Source organism: Magallana gigas, chromosome 9, assembly GCF_963853765.1.
Source record: "Magallana gigas chromosome 9, xbMagGiga1.1, whole genome shotgun sequence".
Lineage (NCBI taxonomy): Eukaryota > Metazoa > Mollusca > Bivalvia > Ostreida > Ostreidae > Magallana > Magallana gigas.
The window spans coordinates 12,460,402-12,480,796 of NC_088861.1; the positions used below are offsets into that span (position 1 = coordinate 12,460,402).

General features: G+C 33.0%; 1 protein-coding gene and 1 long non-coding RNA gene across 3 annotated transcripts; one reads left to right on the top strand and one right to left on the bottom strand.

Annotated features, from left to right (window-relative positions):
* Positions 1-352: 352 nt before the first annotated feature.
* On the top strand, positions 353-18,919 carry LOC136271456 (uncharacterized). Its single transcript, XM_066071515.1, has 8 exons — positions 353-436; positions 11,401-11,437; positions 12,400-12,491; positions 13,527-13,710; positions 14,261-14,326; positions 18,315-18,380; positions 18,706-18,744; positions 18,837-18,919. The coding sequence occupies exons 1-8, from the start codon at positions 401-403 to the stop codon at positions 18,917-18,919; spliced, it is 603 nt and encodes a 200-aa protein (XP_065927587.1). The 5' UTR covers positions 353-400.
* On the bottom strand, positions 3,786-8,726 carry LOC136271679 (uncharacterized). 2 transcript variants are annotated; one of them, XR_010709617.1, is made up of 4 exons: positions 8,694-8,726; positions 6,889-6,999; positions 6,489-6,524; positions 3,786-5,021 (listed from the first exon to the last, which is right to left on the bottom strand). It is a non-coding gene; the product is annotated as an uncharacterized lncRNA (long non-coding RNA). The 2 variants fall into 2 exon arrangements; XR_010709618.1 differs by lacking the exon at positions 8,694-8,726 and adding an exon at positions 8,023-8,353.
* Positions 18,920-20,395: the final 1,476 nt, after the last annotated feature.

Sequence of the window (20,395 nt, forward strand, 5' to 3'; positions counted from 1 at the left end):
ATGGCAGGTGTAATTTAACAGAAGTCATTTTTTACTTACAGGTACGAGTTGGTTTAGCTAATTTAGTTCCGAGTGGCTGAGCACGCCTCTTTGAACACATTAGCTAAGCCAAACCAAAACAAAGGGCACGTAACTCCCGCAAGACAGAAATATTGGGCATAATACGCGGTTGTAATTTTTTTAAAATAATTATTTTCGATAAAAAAAACTTTTGTAATAACATTAATAAACATAACACGTTAACATTTTACTGTATATTCGTTATTTATATTTTTTTTAATTGTGTATATTTGAGAGATTGAGTGTAAAGGCCCAGTGTAATTCGAAACCACTCTACCCTGCCTATAGACTTCAGTGTCCTTGCACTGGGAAATCGACAGTAAAGGGCAGCCCTAGAAGTATGGATTGTGGAATTCTTATCAAAGCGAACATAATGGTATTTGTTTTTAATTTACTTTAATGTTTGTATGTAATTTAAAGTTATCAATTATACTGGAGATCAGAAATGAATACGTTATATTTCGGACCGATAAAGGGGGGGGGGGGGTGATAAGAAAAGTATCCTGGCGTCCTGGGTTTCCGATAGTCTTACACTAAACAGTGGCGTCGGAAGCAAATTGAAAGTGTGTGGGGGGGGGGGGGGGGGGGGGCTAGACTGATCCTAAAAAACAAAACAAAAAAAACCCTATTTCCTTTCCCCAAATCATGAAAATTCTAATCCGTGGGGGGGGGGGGGAGTTTACCTATGCCTCTATCTTCTCATTAATCCCATCTTTTCAAGGGTAAATTTATGACGATTATCTTTGCTGTGAGAAAGGTGGGGGGCTGAACCCTCTATGATGCTATGTGCCTAATGGTAAGGTCTAACTTTGCAAAAAAAGTGGGGGGGGGGGGCTAAGCCCCCCCCCCCCCCCCTAGGTTCCGACGCCTATGCTAAACGATATCTCTAATGATTGTCTCCTGCGTCAACAATTTTAAAACTATAACCTCAGACACAGCGTCGAAAATCGCCAATACTAAATCAAAGAAAAGTCGGCCGTATATGTATGCAGTTTTTAGATATTTTAGAAATAAACTTATTTGTTCAATTGTTTTTTTTTAAAGTTTTAATTTCAACTTAAATCGTTCAACCTAATTTCATACATTTTTTATAAAATAACTGATAAATGCTGTGTTTGACTATCTTGGCACTTTAGCGCAACCCACCACAAGAACGTGTTTCAAAATTTTCACTTGTGCAGAGTTGATTTCTCTCAGCGACAATGAAGTATAATATGCTCTTATTCATAACTTGCAACGAATGCAATTATCAGTATAGTGTTTATAGTCTGTCCCAAGATATTTAAGCTGCACATTTGTATGGAACGCCTCAACTGCCTTATGTAGGTAATCTTCATAATATGATGATACTTTAACATTACATGATGGTACTTTAACATTACGTGCTGATACTTCAACATTACATGATGGTACTTTAACATTACATGCTGATACTTCAACATTACGTGATGATACTTTAACATTACGTGATGGTACTTTAACATTACGTGCTGATACTTTAACATTACATGCTGATACTTTAACATTACATGATGGTACTTTAACATTACGTGCTGATAGTTCAACATTACATGCTGATATTTCATTATATGATGGTACTTCACTATGCGGTGGTTCTAAAAATAGGGAAGTTTTAACATTGGGCTGTTTCTCTGTTTCAGAGATTGATCATATAGGACTAAGGTCCACTGAGACTAGTTTGGATATTGTCAAAAAGCTGGAACTACAAATAATAAAAAAAACAGGATTCTGCTTGAAAAATATAGGTTATTGAAAAACTGTAGATACTCAGATTATGAAAACCACTGGCAAACAATTTGTGAGAAATTATAACAAGTTTTATGACATATGTGATTGCTTAAACTATTCTCTTTTTTTTTTTAATTATATTGACTTGTGAACAAATATACATGTACCCCCTTTTCTATTGTATTTTTTTTCTTCAATATCTCCTTTTTTCTCTTTTCATTTACTGCTATTTTATATATATATATATATATATATATATATATATATATATATATATATATATATATATATATATATATATATATATATATATATATAAATTTTTTTTATTTTTTTGCAAGAAAACACGTTTTCACACTACATGGATAATCTATTTCCTTTAGATTAATAAGATATTACAATATGTAGAATCTTGAAATGTATGAAATATGTCTGGATTATGTGTGTATGTGGATTTATGTGTAAACAAAAATAAACAAAATTAAAAAAAAAAAAGCTGGAACTGAAGAAGTACACAATACATTACAGCTGATGAGAGAGGATCTCTACTGAATAAAAATATTGTCGAAAAATACGATTTGTTTTGGTGCAATGTATTTAGGCAAACGACAACCACACATGCAACTTATAAGATCATGCAAAGGATAAAGCATTGCATTGCTGTTGAATCTGATTTTAACAGTAACTGTACTGTTGAATAAATCAGTGCTTTCATTGCCCACTCTTTCACGTGGATCTCCAGGAATCTACATGTAACATGAATGACAGAAGTATTTGTTTAGGTGCTGCTTTTTTTTTTAAATTAGCTGTTTGCTCTGACTAAGCGCCAAAAGATTGGGTTCTGAATGCACATTTTTAGACCAAAATTTCCTGAAGGACTTTTGGTACCCCCTGATTTTTATGCGCTAAGCCCCAATGAACTCACAATGCAGCCATTCTTTAAAATTTAAAATGACCCATTTAAAAGACAACACTTATTCAAATAGTAGCATTTGTTGAGTATCTCGATCAAAACTAGTTTTAGTGGACCTTAGTCCAACCTGACCAATCTCTGAAACAGAGAAACAGCTCAGTGTTAAAAACTTTACAGGCATCCACGTGTTCTGAGTTTTAGCGTATTTCGTTCCCTAGGCGACACTTCCCTAACCCTATTTTTAGAACTACCGCATAGTGAAGTACCATTATATAAGTGAAGTACCATTATATAATGAAGTATTAGCATGTAATGTTAAAGTATCAGCATGTAATGTTGAAGTATCAGCATGTAATGTTAAAGTACCATCATGTAATGTTAAAGTATCAGCATGTAATGTTGAAGTATCAGCACGTAATGTTAAAATACCATCATGTAATGTTAAAGTATCAGCATGTAATGTTGAAGTATTAGCATGTAATGTTAAAGTACCATCATGTAATGTTAAAGTATCAGCATGTAATGTTGAAGTATCAGCACGTAATGTTAAAGTACCATCTTGTAATGTTAAAGTATCAGCATGTAATGTTGAAGTATCATCATATTATGAAGATTATCTACATAAGGCAGTTGAGGCGTTCCATACATTTGGATGATTTCTAATAAAAATACACATACCTTGGGAAGAAGTGCAATTGAAATCCATGTCGGAGAGGGAAAATATCCAAAATAACATCATTCACAAATTATCATGTTTCCCTTGTAAAAATTCACAGGAACGAAAACAGATTTCCTATGGAGATTTATAATGGGGAATGTTGCCATCTTTTGTACATTCAGAAGTCACTCAGGATACCTCGCGCAATTTTCCAAGTTATCATCCAGGTGCCTTCATCTCTTTAGCAATGGAAAATCCCAGTAGACTGTGTAGTGAAACCTGACAAGCTAGAGGGGGCATTTCAAATGGGAAATCTTGGGATATTTTAATACTATTGAATGAACATCGTCTGAACCAAGAAGTATTTATAAATATTGAATAATTTAAGAAAACATGCAGCAAAAATATCTTGGAACAGACTATAATTGATCAGCACAAAACAGTTACACTTACAGATTAATGTATAACAATTTCTCCTCACATGATCTAACAACAGTCTTCAATGCATATAAAAAGTCACTTCCATGCACTATCCACAGTGACTAGACGACATCCAACCGTGAACTCGTGCATAACCACAAACACACGGCATCATTCTAGCATGTTTTAATGTACATTCATACAACACTACAACATGCTGTGCATTTGATTTGAAAGCTCCTGCTGGAGTAACTGTTATTATGTGGTTACAAAACAAGTCCCCTGAAGCTTAACACATCTGATTGCACTCCCTTTTCTGTTGATTTTCCACGTTTCCCTGTTTCGTCTGATTTTCACTTCATTTCCATTTTTTGCTGATAATTTTTTCTGTTTCACAATGTACAGTATTTGATCCTCTGTACCTTTACTTTTCATATTTCCTAAAGAATTTCTTAATGAACAAATTGCAAGCTTGGTTTTTCTTTTTATTTGTGATTTACTGCTAGATAGCGAATCATCTGGGAGTTTTTTGTCAAATTTTGGCAAATTTCATTTCATAAATAAAAGTGTTTTAAGGAAACTGTATGTAGATTTTTCAATGCTGGCACCATCGGTAGGCAAACTGTATGTAGATTTTTCAATGCTGGCACCATCGGTAGGCAAAAGCACAAATTGACATAATATCAAATAGCACATGTCCCACCTCCGATTTTTTTTTACACAATTTTTATAATTTTCTTTGCTGGTGAATTCCATTAACTTTAACATTGAAGACATTCCTTAAGGTTAGCATGCAAGGGCAATATTGCTGCTTATTTTGGCAAGAAAAAAATAGAACCATTTTAACAGGAGCTTGGACTTTGGGTAGTTGTGTCAAACATCAATTTGACGTAGGCCTGTCTATTTCATTGCTGGCCTCTCAGACATGGCTCTTTGAAAACAACAAGATTTGTCTGGCTTTTGAACTAAGACTACGCAATCTGTGTATATTTCATTTAAAAACAGCATCATTTTTAACTTGTTTTGACCATAAAAAAGATTGTTACATGTTACTGAAAGTTCAAGGTCTTGTTAAAATGGTTCTATGTAGCTGATTAAGAATATTCCAGTGTCCAATTTGGTAAAAAGTATTCAGGTCCCCATAAATTCAAGGGTCCTTCCATGGTTTTCTCTCTAATCCATGAGTGTCTTTGTCTTTGTGTTAATGATCCCCATCAGTTTCTATAAATGAAAAAAAAAATGAAGAAAAAAATCAGAGTCACACATGTACATGTAATTATCAATTATTAACTACCAATATAAAAATATTTGCAAACTTTCATAATCCATATTAGATAAACTGTATATTACTGGGGTATTTACATTTTCAAATGTCTTTGTGATAACATTATAAATCAATTTTGAAGCATATAGCCAAATAATTTCATAAAAGATGAACGACACAAAATGGGCATGTCTTATAGCGTAACATCCCCATTCTTTTCCTAAGTTAAGATTGAATAATTGCACTTCGGAGGTTTATCATTTTTTTTTTTGCTGTTTCAACTGTCTGTAACCCAAAGCAACTTGTATATTTTACAAACCATGCATATTTTGACCACCATTTACCCTGTCTTGAAGTGTTTGAGACTACTAGATGCATAGAGCATTTGGACCAATGACCAACACAAAGCCTGACTATTGCTGTCTTCCGTGTTAGGGATGGGACGATCCACCGATGCATCGCGGTATTTATTTTGACGATATTTGGATCGATACATTTACCATTAATACATCGATACCTTACCAAACTTTTTTTATTTTTCAAAAATATCCGAGCTTCATATATCGGCTATTTTTAGTCCGCGCGCCTAATATGAAAGTATTAAGATGGCTGAAAACCTCGTAAAGTTGTCAAAACTGTTAGGAAGCCAAATATGGAGTGTGGAAAACTTTTGGAGTACTTGTTTATGAAAAACTAGTGTACACGAGACTAAAGTAATTTGTAAATTGTGCAACGCTCATTATGAATATAACAAAATAACTTTGGACATGCGGTAATACATCGGCAGATTGAATAAATTTTCAACTTTTATTCATGTTTTTATTTAATTGCAATGTATCGTGATATGTATCGTATCGCATCTCATGTATCGTGATATGTACCGAATCGGCTCAGTACAGTATCGTCCCAGCCCTATTCCGTGTGGTGTATATATTTTTGAAGAAATTGTTATAAATACTACATAAGTCATGACCTAAATTTCTCCCTTCTCCAAAAAAGGAAAAAATTCACTCCCCCATACGCTTTGGCAACTCCCCCATATTAATAGGGGCTGTATACAGTGCTTAATGGGGAACTGGATGCTAGCAAGTTATAAACATTTGATTCTTAAAGAAGGTAAATAGCAAACCTAACAATTCAAAAGCCAATTTTATAGCTTGTCCACCTAAAATAAAAAACTTGACAGAAACAATTTATATTGAGTGGTAATAGATGAATATCAATTTATCTATAATTCTTCTATAGCTTTTGAAATGTGATGGCTCGATCTTGAGATGTTGTTTGAAATATAAAAGCATCAGTTTTTGTATTTCAAAACAACATTTCTCAACCTCAGAGGTAATTCTGCACTAGAAAACTTGTATTTTTTCTGAAAAAAAAAAAAATTAGTATTGTCCTTATTATCAAAAGGTTAAAACTCTTACCTGGTCATTCCAATATAATATATCCGTTACAAGAGTCTGCAATAAATATTAAAAAGATTATAAATAAGTTCCAAAAATGTGAAAGATTACTGGTAAGTCTGTTGTTTTTCAAAACCAGCCGACCCAAATTTTCAAGAATTCAATATAAAAAGAAGTTGTAATTTTATATGCTGAATCAGGGGGATGAATTCAACCATACCATTATATTATTCATTCTGAAAATTCAGCATATTCAACAAACTTTAAGGGGGAATTTTCTAAGGATTATTGGTATTGGGTAGGAGTTGGTAGGTTGTATCCCTATTACATATATTTTGTGTAAAAATGTGTTTTTCAATTTTAATTTTTGGGGAAAAATCTTCAAAAACAGCTTTGAAAAATATAGAAAGAATAATCTTACCGTGACCAGGCTACGCTCAGGCCGACAGTAAGACTTCGTCCCATATACTTGCAATGTAGCAGCCGCAAAGCGGATCAAATTGGCGTCGATTTTAAGTCTGTTAAAAATAATCTGCATGGGAAAAACACATTTTTATACATTACAAACCGTTATGAAGAGGCATATGTAGTTTAATCCACAAAATATCCATTTAATGAGTCGTACCTAGGCATTTTGTTAATATACATGTTTGAATTTGCCTGCCATTTTGTTGTAAATCGCACTTGGAATGTCTCGGATTTTATCATTAACATGGCGACCATAAACAGCGAATTTTCAAACGTGATGTTAGAAGTGGCAGTGATTTCGTTGCAAAAATAGTTAATATGGGATTATAAAAGAACAACAATTTAGACCAATCATATGAAAATTTAGGCGAGAAACAGTGCGAAATAATAGCGAGCGCAGCGCCGGCTAGCGAAGCGAGCTCTAAGAACCAGTGTGCGCGGGAAAAAGAACGAGCTAAACCTACATTTTATCAAACAAATTTTTTTGTCTACCTCCCATAATGCTCTCTAATGTTTTCACCCGTTGTGCTATGCCAAAAATGGCCGACTTTTAACTCGTAATTTACGGTGTCTTAAGGTTTGAAGACACGTTTTGAGTACCGCATATGCTTTGGCGAGACTCAGAAGATTTGTTACATGCTTCCATACCTTCGTATTGAGTCGAGAAACGTAAACAAATACGAACAAAGTCATGGATGACGTCACAGTGCACTCGCGTTATATTTCCCGCGATAAATTTAGAGGTGGATCAAACATCTGTAATGAGTGTACTGGCTATTTCAGTATAGTCTGCGATACCTGCCTCATTGACATATGATTTGTTTTTAATCTTTTTTTAATATAGAGATTTTATATATATATACTAGCAAGAGCCATACTTTACTGCCATATCGATCCATTTTTAAACTAATTGTGCATGCATGTACAGTAGGCAGGTAAGTATATATATGAGTAGGGAGGAAATAAACAATAGGACATTTTGAACTAAATAAAAAGGAATAAAATAAAAAAATAAACAGGTAAAAAAATTATGTAGATATAGCATATATAGTCAGACCATTTAATTTAAAAGTGGGAAATTACACACCTACAAACAGGTACAGGTCTCTCTCTCTCTCTCTCTCTGGGTAGGGGGTTGCGCTGTATGTATCATAACCATTAAAATAAGTACCTTTGGCATACTTATTGTAGAGCAATACTCTCTCAAAAATTCTTTGACGTTCGTTGATACCTAAATAAAACTATAAGTTGACAATGATGCAAGGTATGTGTAATTCTTGCTGCGCTCGCCAGAACGGTAGCACCGTAAAACATATTATTTTTTCTTTGCTACGAAGCGAGTATATGGGACAAATTCTATCGTTAAACTGGGTCCGTAGGACATCTGTTATTTTAACGATAGAACATTCTATCTAGGTTGGTGCTTGCTTTTTGTTAGGTTGTATCTGGTTGCATGGTACTGTACAAATTTGGTGGTAGCTAGTCCACAAACCTGTGAAAAACTCTTTAATGAGAAAACCAGTGCTCATCCTCATTTTCTTGTTAAAATTAAGTTAAGTTAAAATTTTCAATCCATTTTTCATCACTTTGTAGTAGACTGTAGAGTGATATCTTGGCATAGGGTTTTGGTTTTTTTTTTCATAAAATGCAAAGACAAAAAATGTTCCAAGGACTTTTCCTTAGCAATTCTGTTATGCACACGAAGCAATTGTGAAATTGTTTTTAAAAAGTAGAACAATACAGTAAAATTTATATTACCATAAAATTATGCAATGGAATAACAGTCTACTAAGCTACGGACATGCATATATAGACCACAAATTCCACTGCGTCGGCCATTTTTATCAATTGCCAGTAGAGGGTATTCAAGAATTGCAAATGTGTCCATCCCATTTCTGTGGATCTTCAAATTCCGAAATCTGAATTTCCCAAGAATATATTTAATTAGTCATAACATGTTAATAACAATTTTCTAACGTCTAATTCATAACATTATGAATATAAATAATTTAAAGGGTAAAAGAAATACACAACTACAGGTCATTTTTTAAAAGCGGAATTCGAAGGACTGACCGTTCTTCAGAAATTTAAAGAGCGGCGGTGTATTTCCGGTGGGTTTTTTTTTGTATAATCAAACGAGATGTTTAGTACATAGGCGTCGGAACCGGGGGGGCTAGGGGGGGCTTAGCCCCCCCACTTTTTTTGCAAATTTATACCTTACCATTAGAAACATAGCATAATAGAGGGTTCAGCCCCCCCACTTTTTCTCGCAGGAAAGATTATTGTTTCTAAATTTACCTTGAAAGATTGAAAAGTTGGATTCACAAGCATACTACTCCCCCCCCCCCCCCCCCCCCCCCCCCCCCCACGGATTAGGAATTTCCTGATTTTTGGGGAAAAAAATTTTTGGGTAAGTAATTTTTTTTTACGGGAAGTATAGGTATCCTCATCCTCCCCCCCCCCCCCCCCCCCCCCCCCCCCCCCCCCCACGGATTAGGATTTCCATGATTTTGGGAATTACTTTTTTCTCAATATTTCAGAGGATTAGTCTAGCCCCCCCACTTTCAATTTGCTTCCGACGCCAGTGTAGTAAGAGGTGCATTTGTCGAATTATTTCGACTTCAAGGTTAGAGGGTTACTGTCGTATCGCCCCAAAGCCATAGCGCCCCATGCACGAGCGCCCCAAATTTTTTTGGAGCGCACCAAATTATTTCTGGAGTGCACCAATTACGTGTCACGAGCGCCCCAAATGTATTCAGGAGCGCCCCGAAGTAAAATTAACATAACACCTTACGTCTTCAGGTCTTGGATAATTTGCACGAGCGCCCCAAAATTGGTTTTTCAAATATTGTACTAGAATCGGGAACGTTTTTACGATCGCCCCAAAATGGTTTTCCTGATTATGTCTTAATATCTTCGTAGAATCTCAATGAACACATTCTTGATATCATTTTCCGAGCGCCCAAAAATATGATGCCTCGATTTTGCATAGAATCTTGTTGGATTTTTTTTACGGGCGCCCCAAAGTTGCCTACGATTTGTAAAAAACTATATTATGATTAGATATCATTTCCACGAGCGCCCCCCCCCCCCCAAAAAAAAGTTTACCTAAGTTTGCTCTCAAATCAGCATTCTGTGTTGCTATAAAGTTAATATATGACTACATGTATTATAATTATTTGAAACCCAATTTTGCTTTAAAATGTTTGTTGGAGAATCTCACTTTTACGTAAAATATGCATCATTGACACGAACTCCCCAAAAACATGATTGTTATGTTTTGAACTAAAATGAACGTTTGTGTATGAGTCCCCAAGTTTGGATTAATTTCACGAGCGCCCCAAAATCAAATGGTTTTGCTTATTAATCTTAATTAATCTTCGATGGAATCTCATTAAACATACACCTTATTATCCCGAGCGCCCCATAATACATACCTCGATTTTTTTTAATTATTTCCACGAGCGCACCAAAGTTTGCTGTGGATTATATTCAGGAAATGGCATGACCCGCTTTAAGTTACTCTAATATCGATGTGTTTCTTGTCTCATTTAAAAAGAGGCAGTTTGCCTTTATATAATTTGAAATAACGTTGCCTGGCTCTAGCCACGGGGAGGCCACCTCATTTTAGATGATAATGTTCTTTTAATATCAGACTCAAAGAAAATTTGCAAAAGATATTGAATACTGTGTCTTACTGGTGTGCAAAATGGCGTCTTCAAATAAATATGAAAAAAATCAGGAATTATACATTTTCAAAAAAGAAGGATCTCGAAGCGATTTTCAGTTCTAAATTGACTGCAATATTCTCCAGTATACGATACAGATTATAAATATGTTGATGTAATATTGCATGAAAAACTGAATTTCCAAAACAATGCCGATACGTTATCAAAAGCTGGTGGACGCGCTCTCGGAGGCATGGTTTCCAAATTTCGTCCATATAAAGAAATAGGAATTTCAACTTTTGAAAAATTGTTTTTATATTGTGTAGATTCTAAATAATTCTTAATTAGAAATAAAGGAATATTTGAAGTTATTTGATTTCAAATTGTTTGAAACAATTTCTTAATTATATCTACTGAATTTAGGAAAAAATCTGAAGTTGGAACCTCTCGATGAATTAATATGTAATGTAAGCTTTGTAATCTGTGATGCTAGCTTTTCCGGTGATTTTTTTGGGGACAAAAAACACTCAAACGTCACAGCTACTTAGAGCATAACACGTCAGTATATACAACACTCGGCATAATAATAACAATAGTGTTGTGTTGTGCATGTACTATGCCTAAATAGTAGTCAGGGTTTGAGACCCTGACTACTATTTAGGCATAGTACATGCACAACACAACACTATTATATAAAAACTCTGAATCCATGCAATACTACGAATCTTTTATTTCTTATAAAAAGTGCAATTTAGGCAAGAAATGTAAAATTACAAAATAATATATTCTAATTTCAGACCACTACTGGAATCAAAGAAGCTGTTATTAGAATAGGTAAAGAAACTTAAGAAATATTGTGTATTAAATGAAAAGTCATGAAATGACTATGGGTAAAGATGACAATTAAAAGTATCCTGGATCATTCTTTGTCACGGCACCAAATTGGAAGTTCACTTTAATGAGAATGATCTACATATAATAATTAATTTCAGTCACATAATGATGAATCACGTCAAACACATAGGCCACGTTAAATTTGTGAATATATCATCCCACAATACCTATTTTACTCAGGGATGTTGATCAACATTTAATACTTGGTCAGAACATGGTTATTTACTGTTTACAAAACCAGTAATCAAATAGTACTACAGACTAAAGAAGAAAAAATTAGATATTTTAAAATTCTATATAGAGCGTATACTGTCCTAAGTTATGTTTTAACAAACGACACAAGTAGAAATCAAATTCCTTCATTAGGATTTACACATAAAAATATTCTTATTGTGTTTTCCATTGTATTAATTTATATGGCAATCAAAAAAGATTAATATGTAAAATTTAGCTGCATGTCTGTAGCTGCCGGTCTGAAAAAATTTGGATGGACGACCCAGTTTTTTCAGACCGGGAGCTACAGACCTGCAGCTATGCAAAATTGTGTATTTTGATTCAATTGAAGGTAAATGGTTTGGAATGAGTTCGAGTACAACAATAAATTATAACCTGGTATTACTCTTTAGAGATCGATTTTTATTATGTACTATTTATGTCTTCCAATGCCTGTTGCATTATTTGTGAACTTGACAATTAAACCAAGTTGTGAATTTTGAGACATTTTATGATCAATTAAGCGCATGAATATACTTTGATCTATTTATTTCACTTAGTTAAATCAAAGGAAATATTGACTTTGACTTTTCATTAAAAAAAGCTTAATTAACTTAACTTAATTACTATATGTATTAATATTACGATAAATTATGATAAATTTTATAGTAAAATTTTTTAAATTTCAGGCATTATATATGCTGTGTTCTTGTGTCTCTATTGCTTTTCATGTGCTGAAGGAAATATTACCAAAACAGGTGATGGTCATCAAAATCAGCAGGTACACTATGCACAATTATATGTACACATTTAAGGATTCTTAATAAGCCACGTAATGCATGGCTTTAGTCTCGTCCATGTACTTCTTCATTCTTGGTAATTGATAAAAAAATACAATTATACCACTTAACTTCATTAATTAAGACCATAGAACCAAAAGCGTTTAAGTAAAACACAGTTTTATAACTAGCATAGTATGTCATACCAATATTTTTGAACTCTCTGAATGGACAAATACAAAGTAAAAATCAAAGTACCGAAGAACTGACGGGAGTTGATTTTATCGATGTTTATTTATTTTAAAATCAATGATATGTTATTTTGCATGACAAGAACAGGTAGTTTCTAATCTGTATTTGAATTACGCACATTTTTATCATATGAATTTTCGACTTTTTCGACACAAGAATGTTGATAAAACCCCATATGAATCATGTTAAGTAATATTTAAAGATAGAATAAATTCAATCAAAATATGTATCAGTGATAGAAATATTTCTGGAAAATTTATGGATCCAAGCAATATTGAACTCTCATCTCGTTCAACCAAACGCTTGGCTATCGCCGTTAATCCCCCACAAGCAAGAGAGACTCTCTGCTTGTCGGAGATTTACGGAGACAGCCGGGCGTCGAGTTGAACGAGACTATATTGAACTCTGGCGTAAGAATACATACAAGTACAAAACATATCTAAATTGTTCGTACCATTTAAAATCTGACTATTTTCAAGGTATTTATAAATATGTTTCCTTGAAAAACAATGCTTTAGCATACATTATTTCGAATTTATCAATTATTCTAAAGAACTAATTCTTGTCAGCAGCGATGATTTGTGCTTTGGTCCAAACACTGTTTCACTTTCGGTTTGTCAGAGTAACTGCATAGGAGAGTTGATTAAAATCAATTCCCAAAAAGATAAATAGGCCTATGTTTATTATGTTAATTATCAGCTGATTCTGTAGATCCTGTGTGAATAAACAAATAAATTTTCTTTTTAAATTAAGAAGATTGTGACATATTTTTTTCTCTTTTTCAGGATGAACAATGTGCCATTTTTATATCAGATTTATATAACAGCTCTGGTCCATTGAATGTCAGCATGTGTATCATCCACCTACAAAAAATCCAGTGTCAGAGTGGACTGAAAAAAAAATGTCTACCATTCATTGCAAATAATGATGAATTTGCTTGCTGCATCAATGCATCAGGCCTACAGAATGGTATGGATTAAATGCATACTCTACTTGTGTACATTTATATAGTTTTGTAAAAAGAACCTCGAAATCTTATTTTACAAAAATCTTATGTAACAAGCATGTTATTAATTGACATAAAAGCATTAAAAGTTTAAATATCAAAACGTACATGAACAATAGACCAATCTATACATTACAAAAGTTATGTCCCTTCACCGCCATTTTTGGGGAAAATAGATTTATCACAGTTGCCTTTGTTAAGATAAAACCGTTGTAACTTAGCCATTTAACAGCAAAATTCTGTTTCTATTGTGAATTTTGATTGTCCCAGGATGGGGCAACCCACACATGGAAGGAATATACTAAATTCAAACAGATTTCTTCACAAAATGCATATTTGGTTGCATAAAGAAGGAAAAAGTTGATTTTTTTTCCCTTTGACCTTTGGGTTGACCCGGCAAAGAAAAACAACTTTTGTAAACTGTGGACTGGACTGTTAAGATCTGAAAACTATCAAAATTATAAATAAATGTGTTTAATTTGGTATGTGGTGTTTTTTTTTTAATTTTCAAAGTAGATGACCAGTGCATTAAAGTAACGCATATTCAGAAACTGGACAAATATGTGGCTCAATGCTATGGTAAGGATCGAATGATAATTATCTTTTATAATCACGCAACTTAATAGATTTAGTTTACAACAATTTTTTAAGAAAACAAATTTGCATGTTTATATTTTACTATGCATTTGATTAAAATAACCAATTACCTGTGTTCACAAGACCCCTAACTGTAAAGATGGCACCCTACTGTGAGTGATCAGTCTGTCAATTTAACGGCTCTTCATCCCTCTAACATGCAGCTCTTCGTCATTCAAGCATTGCTGATTCGGAAACAACTAATATGGCGTCTAGGTTAAAATATTCTAGAAAGCTGGGATTTCTGTGACTAAAATTTGTTTTACTACATTAAAACTGCAAATAGCATAGTGTACTAGTAAATTCTTAGTTGTTATTATTGTTTAAAAATCTTCTTCTTGAAAAACAATGCTACGTTTGGTTATTTAACTATGTATTACATCATCATGTCTTCATATCAAGGTCACAGTGACCTTCTTTCACTTTTTATAATTATGTTTAGTTCATTTTACATTTTTGTTATCTTCAACACGTTGAGGCCTAGGCTAATGAGATTTGCCAGTTGATGCATCATAGATCTTAAGATATCTTCTAAAGATTATCTTGCTAGATATGATTAATAATAAGCATTACCAGAGTGTTAAAAGGGGGAAAATCTAGTCTTTAGTAATTAAGCTTTCCGGTAATCTGGCTAAAAAAGTTCAGGTTTGGTGGTTTCAGTACAAATATATTGCTCGTATTTTTCAGAAAGTCCTTATGAGATCATGCTTCATTGTGTAAAATTTTGGCTGTTAGAAAATTGAATGTATATACCTTGTTAGCTGAAGCTCATTGTTACAATTTGAAACAAAAATGCAAAGATATATATTTGGGCCTCTTTAGTGAGTTTTTAAGTTGTTTTTGGGAACAGTGTTCAAATTTTTTTTTTATAAAGTTTGCTTTGACACAAATTTCTATAACACTGGGTCTTGCTTAAAACCAAGCTATTGTTATCTCAGATTTTACAAATCTGTATATATGCTCCTCTATTTACTAGACCTTGACCTTAAGATTACTTAACATTTTTTATGCACAAGCAAACAATTTTGGATGAAGCATGAGCCAAATTGAGCCATGAGTAGAAAAAACAAGGACCAGACCTTGATATCTACCTGTATGCACTAAGCATGACCTCTTACCTGAATATTTGGTTTATTGAACATTTAATTAGTTGTACATTCCTCTTTTTATGGTCATTGTTTGGCTAACCAAATATAAGCTATATTCACTGGTTAAAAGAAAGAGAAGAGAATTAAAATTTAAAATTGAATTTTACACACCTTTGACCTGGAAACTTGATTCAAGATGACCGCACTCCTTTACCCACATGCTCTTAAGGTCAGACGACACATTCCTTAAGAAGATGGGCGATTAAGGCGTGTAAAATGCCCATATGAGGAATGATTAGATACCGCAAAATTAAAATATCATTAAATCTGATAATTTTTTTAAATAATAATTTAAAACAATGTATATTTAACGTAACATCGCTTTGTAACCCTTAAATATTTTAAATACATGTAATATGTTGATTTAAACTGGCGTAAAACCTCCAAAATAGTGTTATTTTTATAACTTCAATGCCTTTTCTTTTATAGAGTGGGTCTGAGCCTGATATTTTTGTCATAGTCTAAATGCGTGTTAATGAAATTAAAACCGATTTTCATCAACAAAAATGTGGAGAGATGACCCACTATACTTTTAATATGTCATTTTGTAGCCCAACAATTGAACGTAGTAAAATAATACAAGTCCGTTAAACCGTGGCCAGTGTCCCATATAGCATTTAAACAACGCACTTTGTTGTAAATGAAATTGCTCAGTGGTTAGAGCACCAGATGTTAGGTACATTTATACAACTTGGGTTTTTAGGTTGTGGGTTCGATACCACCAAAGCTTAAGGATTTATATTTTTTTCTTATCATTTTTTGAAATATTTCCAAGTGAATATAGTAAAAATACCCCTTTGTAAACTTGTATTATAACATTTCAAATATATTTAATTGAAAAATGTTAAATTTGGAATTGTATTTTACGACTAAGCCAAATGGGCAGTTGCGCCATCTTATTCCCCCCTCTACTTTATATAACTTTTCCAGGAATTTCTTTGATTTACTACTATTTTGACAAGCTTTCTTGCAAAAAAATTAGGATACCATACCAGGCATTTCTGCAAAATACTAGAGTATGCAATTTCCAGGCTTGGGGCGAATTACATTGTAAAGTAATGCATTACATTACCATTACTTCATGAATTTGGGCATTAAATTACCATTACCATTACTTGATTTTCTTGAAGTAATGCATTACATTACCATTATATGAGTAAAGTAATGCATTACCATTACCATTACTTTTCTTTTTTTTAAGTAAAGCTAATAAAGAGTTTTTGCAAATATTTCAAATATACAACACTCTTTAACATATCTACAGCCTCATGCTCAGTATCAGGTTAAATTCAATGAATAAACAAGAGTCATTCTTTATTTGCTCAATATATAATCATATTGTGGCAATATGAACAACATATTACATAAGTAAAATGATATTTATAGACATTTGGCATGATACAATATCAGGTATGAAATAGAGACACAGGATAACATGCGTAACAAAAAACAATTTATGAAATAATGTTGCGGTTTTTAAAAGCTAAATATAGATATATCCCCAGATTACACAAATCTTTATAATTTTGGACACTTAATTTTATTAATTTATAAACAGATGATTTTTCCCAGTTATATTTCTTAATATATTTTAATCGTATTTCTTTTTACGGAGGACACTTTAAGACAAAAGATTGCTGTTGCACTTATAATCGAAGTTTCAAAGGGTTCATCTTTTAAATGCATCCATCTTCTGGGCTATACTAAATAAATGTTTTGCAGGAGCAGTCAAAGCTTGGGCTGGAAAATACTGTTTGACGATCTTTATCTTAGGATATATTGAGTGCAATAATAGATTAAATACATAAATCTTGTATTTTCTATCAGTCCAAACTAATGTACAGTGTAATTAATATACAAGAGAGAGAGACAGACAAAGAGACAGAGAGAAAGAGAGAGAAAATAAGTAAGATTATTTTCAAATGGGTTATAATATTGGAAGTGATATTGATTTTCATCATGGATGGACAGTGCATTCATTTTGCTTTTAAAGGTGCATGTCTGTCTCCTATTTTATTGTGACATAGCGAAGGGAAGGGGATTGGGGTGTTTAGCACTTCTTATAACAATAGATTGTTTTGATACTTAGATTATCCTGGGGGCATAGTGTGTTGTTGACACATTTCTTATTGAAGTGCAAACTAATTGGAGTAAATTGTTCAAATGATCAAAAACTCTTAATAACAACACTCTTAAAAATGTTATGAAATTGTGCTGTTATCTTTAGTAATATAAACAATTCAAAAATGAATTTTAAAAAACCTTTTTTAATAAAACATGTACAATTAAAAATTTTTTTTTTTAATTAGAATTATTTCTCTCTTCTTAAAAAATAAATTTAATCAAATTCAATTTCAACTATTCATTTATTCATCACATTTTTTAAAGTGAACATGCATAAATATGCATAGTAATGCAAAGTAATGCCATGTAATGCCAGCATTACACTAGATTTTGGAAAGTAATGCATTACATAAGCATTACTTGTAATGCTAATTTTGAGGCATTACACATTACTAGCATTACTTTGAAAACATGTAATGCATTGCAATGCATTACCATTACATTTAGCATTACCCCAAGCCTGGCAATTTCCTATATCTTTATATTTTATAATTAATCACTTGTATTTAAAAAGTTGTAGATGATTTGAAAAAATGACCCTTTATTGAAAATATATTGTTCATTGCATAAGCAAGTGTGAAAAAATTAACAAATATTTGCATGACATTTGAAAGAAGATTAGATTATGCTAAATTGAGGTCTGGATTTATTTTATTAAGGAAAGGAAGAGTGCAAGAATCTTAAGCGTGATGTCACCAGTCCAATACCAGTACCACAAACTGTTGGTGAGTATTTAGAACAAAGTTCATTTATTGCCTAATTTTTATTTTTTTAATCAAACCCTGTAAATCGATCAATCTAGTACATGTAATAGGAATTAACTCGACTTGTGTTTTTTTTTTAATTAATTTTAAAGATTACTTTATCAGAAAGATATGACAATGGATAAAGATTTAATTTTTTTAATGAAATTTTTGTTGTAACATTGTATGTTGTTGCATAACATAGCCAATGTCATTTTTACAGACTTGTATATTAATTCTGAGGTACCCAACATTAAATACATATGTATACAGCAAAACAATAATTCAGATATATTTGCAATTGTAGACTCGACATCTCCAGTCTTTGGAATTATTAGGGTCTTCCGTCTTCAGCGGAAGACCCTTCTATTATTCTTCGGTTTCTTTTTCAATTCTATTATTATTATTATTCTTTTTTTCCTTACATATTTTGTGCAGGCGATTTCTCGGAAATGGCTGATTCGATTTCCGTCAAATTTTTACTGATGATGCCTCGTCATCTGAAGTTTGTACCCCCGTGACATTTTTTCAAAATTTACTTCCGGTCGGAAGTTATCGCCGTTTTACGATTTTTAAAAGTCAATTTTGTCTGTCACGTTTCTCAAAAGCGAGTGAAGATATAGAGCTGAAATTTTCAGAGATGATAGCACTACCGTTTTTCTGGTGTACCTCGGTATAGAGAATGTCCGCCGTCACTTCTGGTCGTCACCGGAAGGAAATTCGAAAAATTGAATTTTTCGACTTTTTTATTTTTTAATATTTTTCTCTGAAATTTTTAAACCTTATAGTGACCCTTTCACTGATTCAGAATATGTAATTTGTTTTAAAATCGATTGAGGCATTCTCGAGAAATTAAGCGTCAAAGTTCTGAAGCGAGAGTCCGAGTAGCTCAGTCGATAGAGTCGTGGACATGGCGAAGGCGACCCGGGTTCAAGCCTCGAGTGCCGCAAAATTTTTTTTACTATTTTCCGCTTAGATCTACGGTTTTATCTTTGAATTGATAAGTTTGATCTAATCTATTCAAAAATTGAACGGAAGACCCACTCGTTGCTCGCAACGAGATCGAATCTAGTTAAGGTCTTCCGTTTTCCAACGGAAGACCTTATTGTTTTCGTTCGGTTTCTTTTTCCCTATTATTATTTTTTTTTTCTTACAAAATTTGTGCAGGCGATTTTTCGGAAATGGCTGAACCGATTTTCGTAAAACTTTCAAATCAAATAAATATTAGTCCGAACTTAATATACATTTTTTATTTTGATGACGTCATTTCCGTTCTTGAGAAAATGACGTTTTAGCGATTTTCAGAGGGTCGGCTTGTCCAGGGATCTCCTCCTAAACGGTAAAAGATATTGAGTTCAAACTTTCAGGGATTGTAGACAAGAGATTGTAGATGTGCAATTTGGCATTCATATTTGTCATGCTCAAAAGGCGTTAAAGCTCGCCCGGTCCCGAAAATTGAGACCAAAAAGACGTCGTAATTTTTCATGGTTTTCTTAGTTTATCTCTTTTCTGAAAAATATTTTGTTAACACATGTAATGCAAAAAAAGTTTATATTTACAAGACTTGTCATTTTATATCGAGAAAAAGGGGCTGGCCCCTAACATAAGGGGACTAAAGGGCTCTAAAGTCTTTCATCTGTAGCCCTTTACTGAGGGGTATTTTGTGAACAGTTATAGAAGCAAATATGTTTATTTTACAGTTATGTATCCAAGCAATGTAATGATTTTATCATGTGTTACGTAATTAGGGGTTTTTAGGGGCCAACAGTCCAGAATTTTGATCACCAATATCTCAGAAAGGAAAAATATTTTGAAATGCAGTATAGAAGAAAAGATGCTCAGAATGATGAATTAAATCATATGCAATTTTCAAAATTTCGTTAAACGGCCCCTATAAGGAGTTAAGGGATCGGCCCCTAAAATGTTCTTTCCAATATATCTCAAGAACGGTAATGAATTTCTAAACAGTTGTTGAACAAAATATATTGAGATTTAAA

Coding starts and splice junctions, on each gene's coding strand:
- LOC136271456 (XM_066071515.1), top strand. CDS start 401: ATGGATTGTGGAATTCTTATCAAAGCGAACATAATG. Junction 14,327..18,314: donor ATATGTGGCTCAATGCTATG/GTAAGGATCGAA, acceptor TATTTTATTAAG/GAAAGGAAGAGTGCAAGAAT. Junction 18,381..18,705: donor ACCAGTACCACAAACTGTTG/GTGAGTATTTAG, acceptor TTGCAATTGTAG/ACTCGACATCTCCAGTCTTT.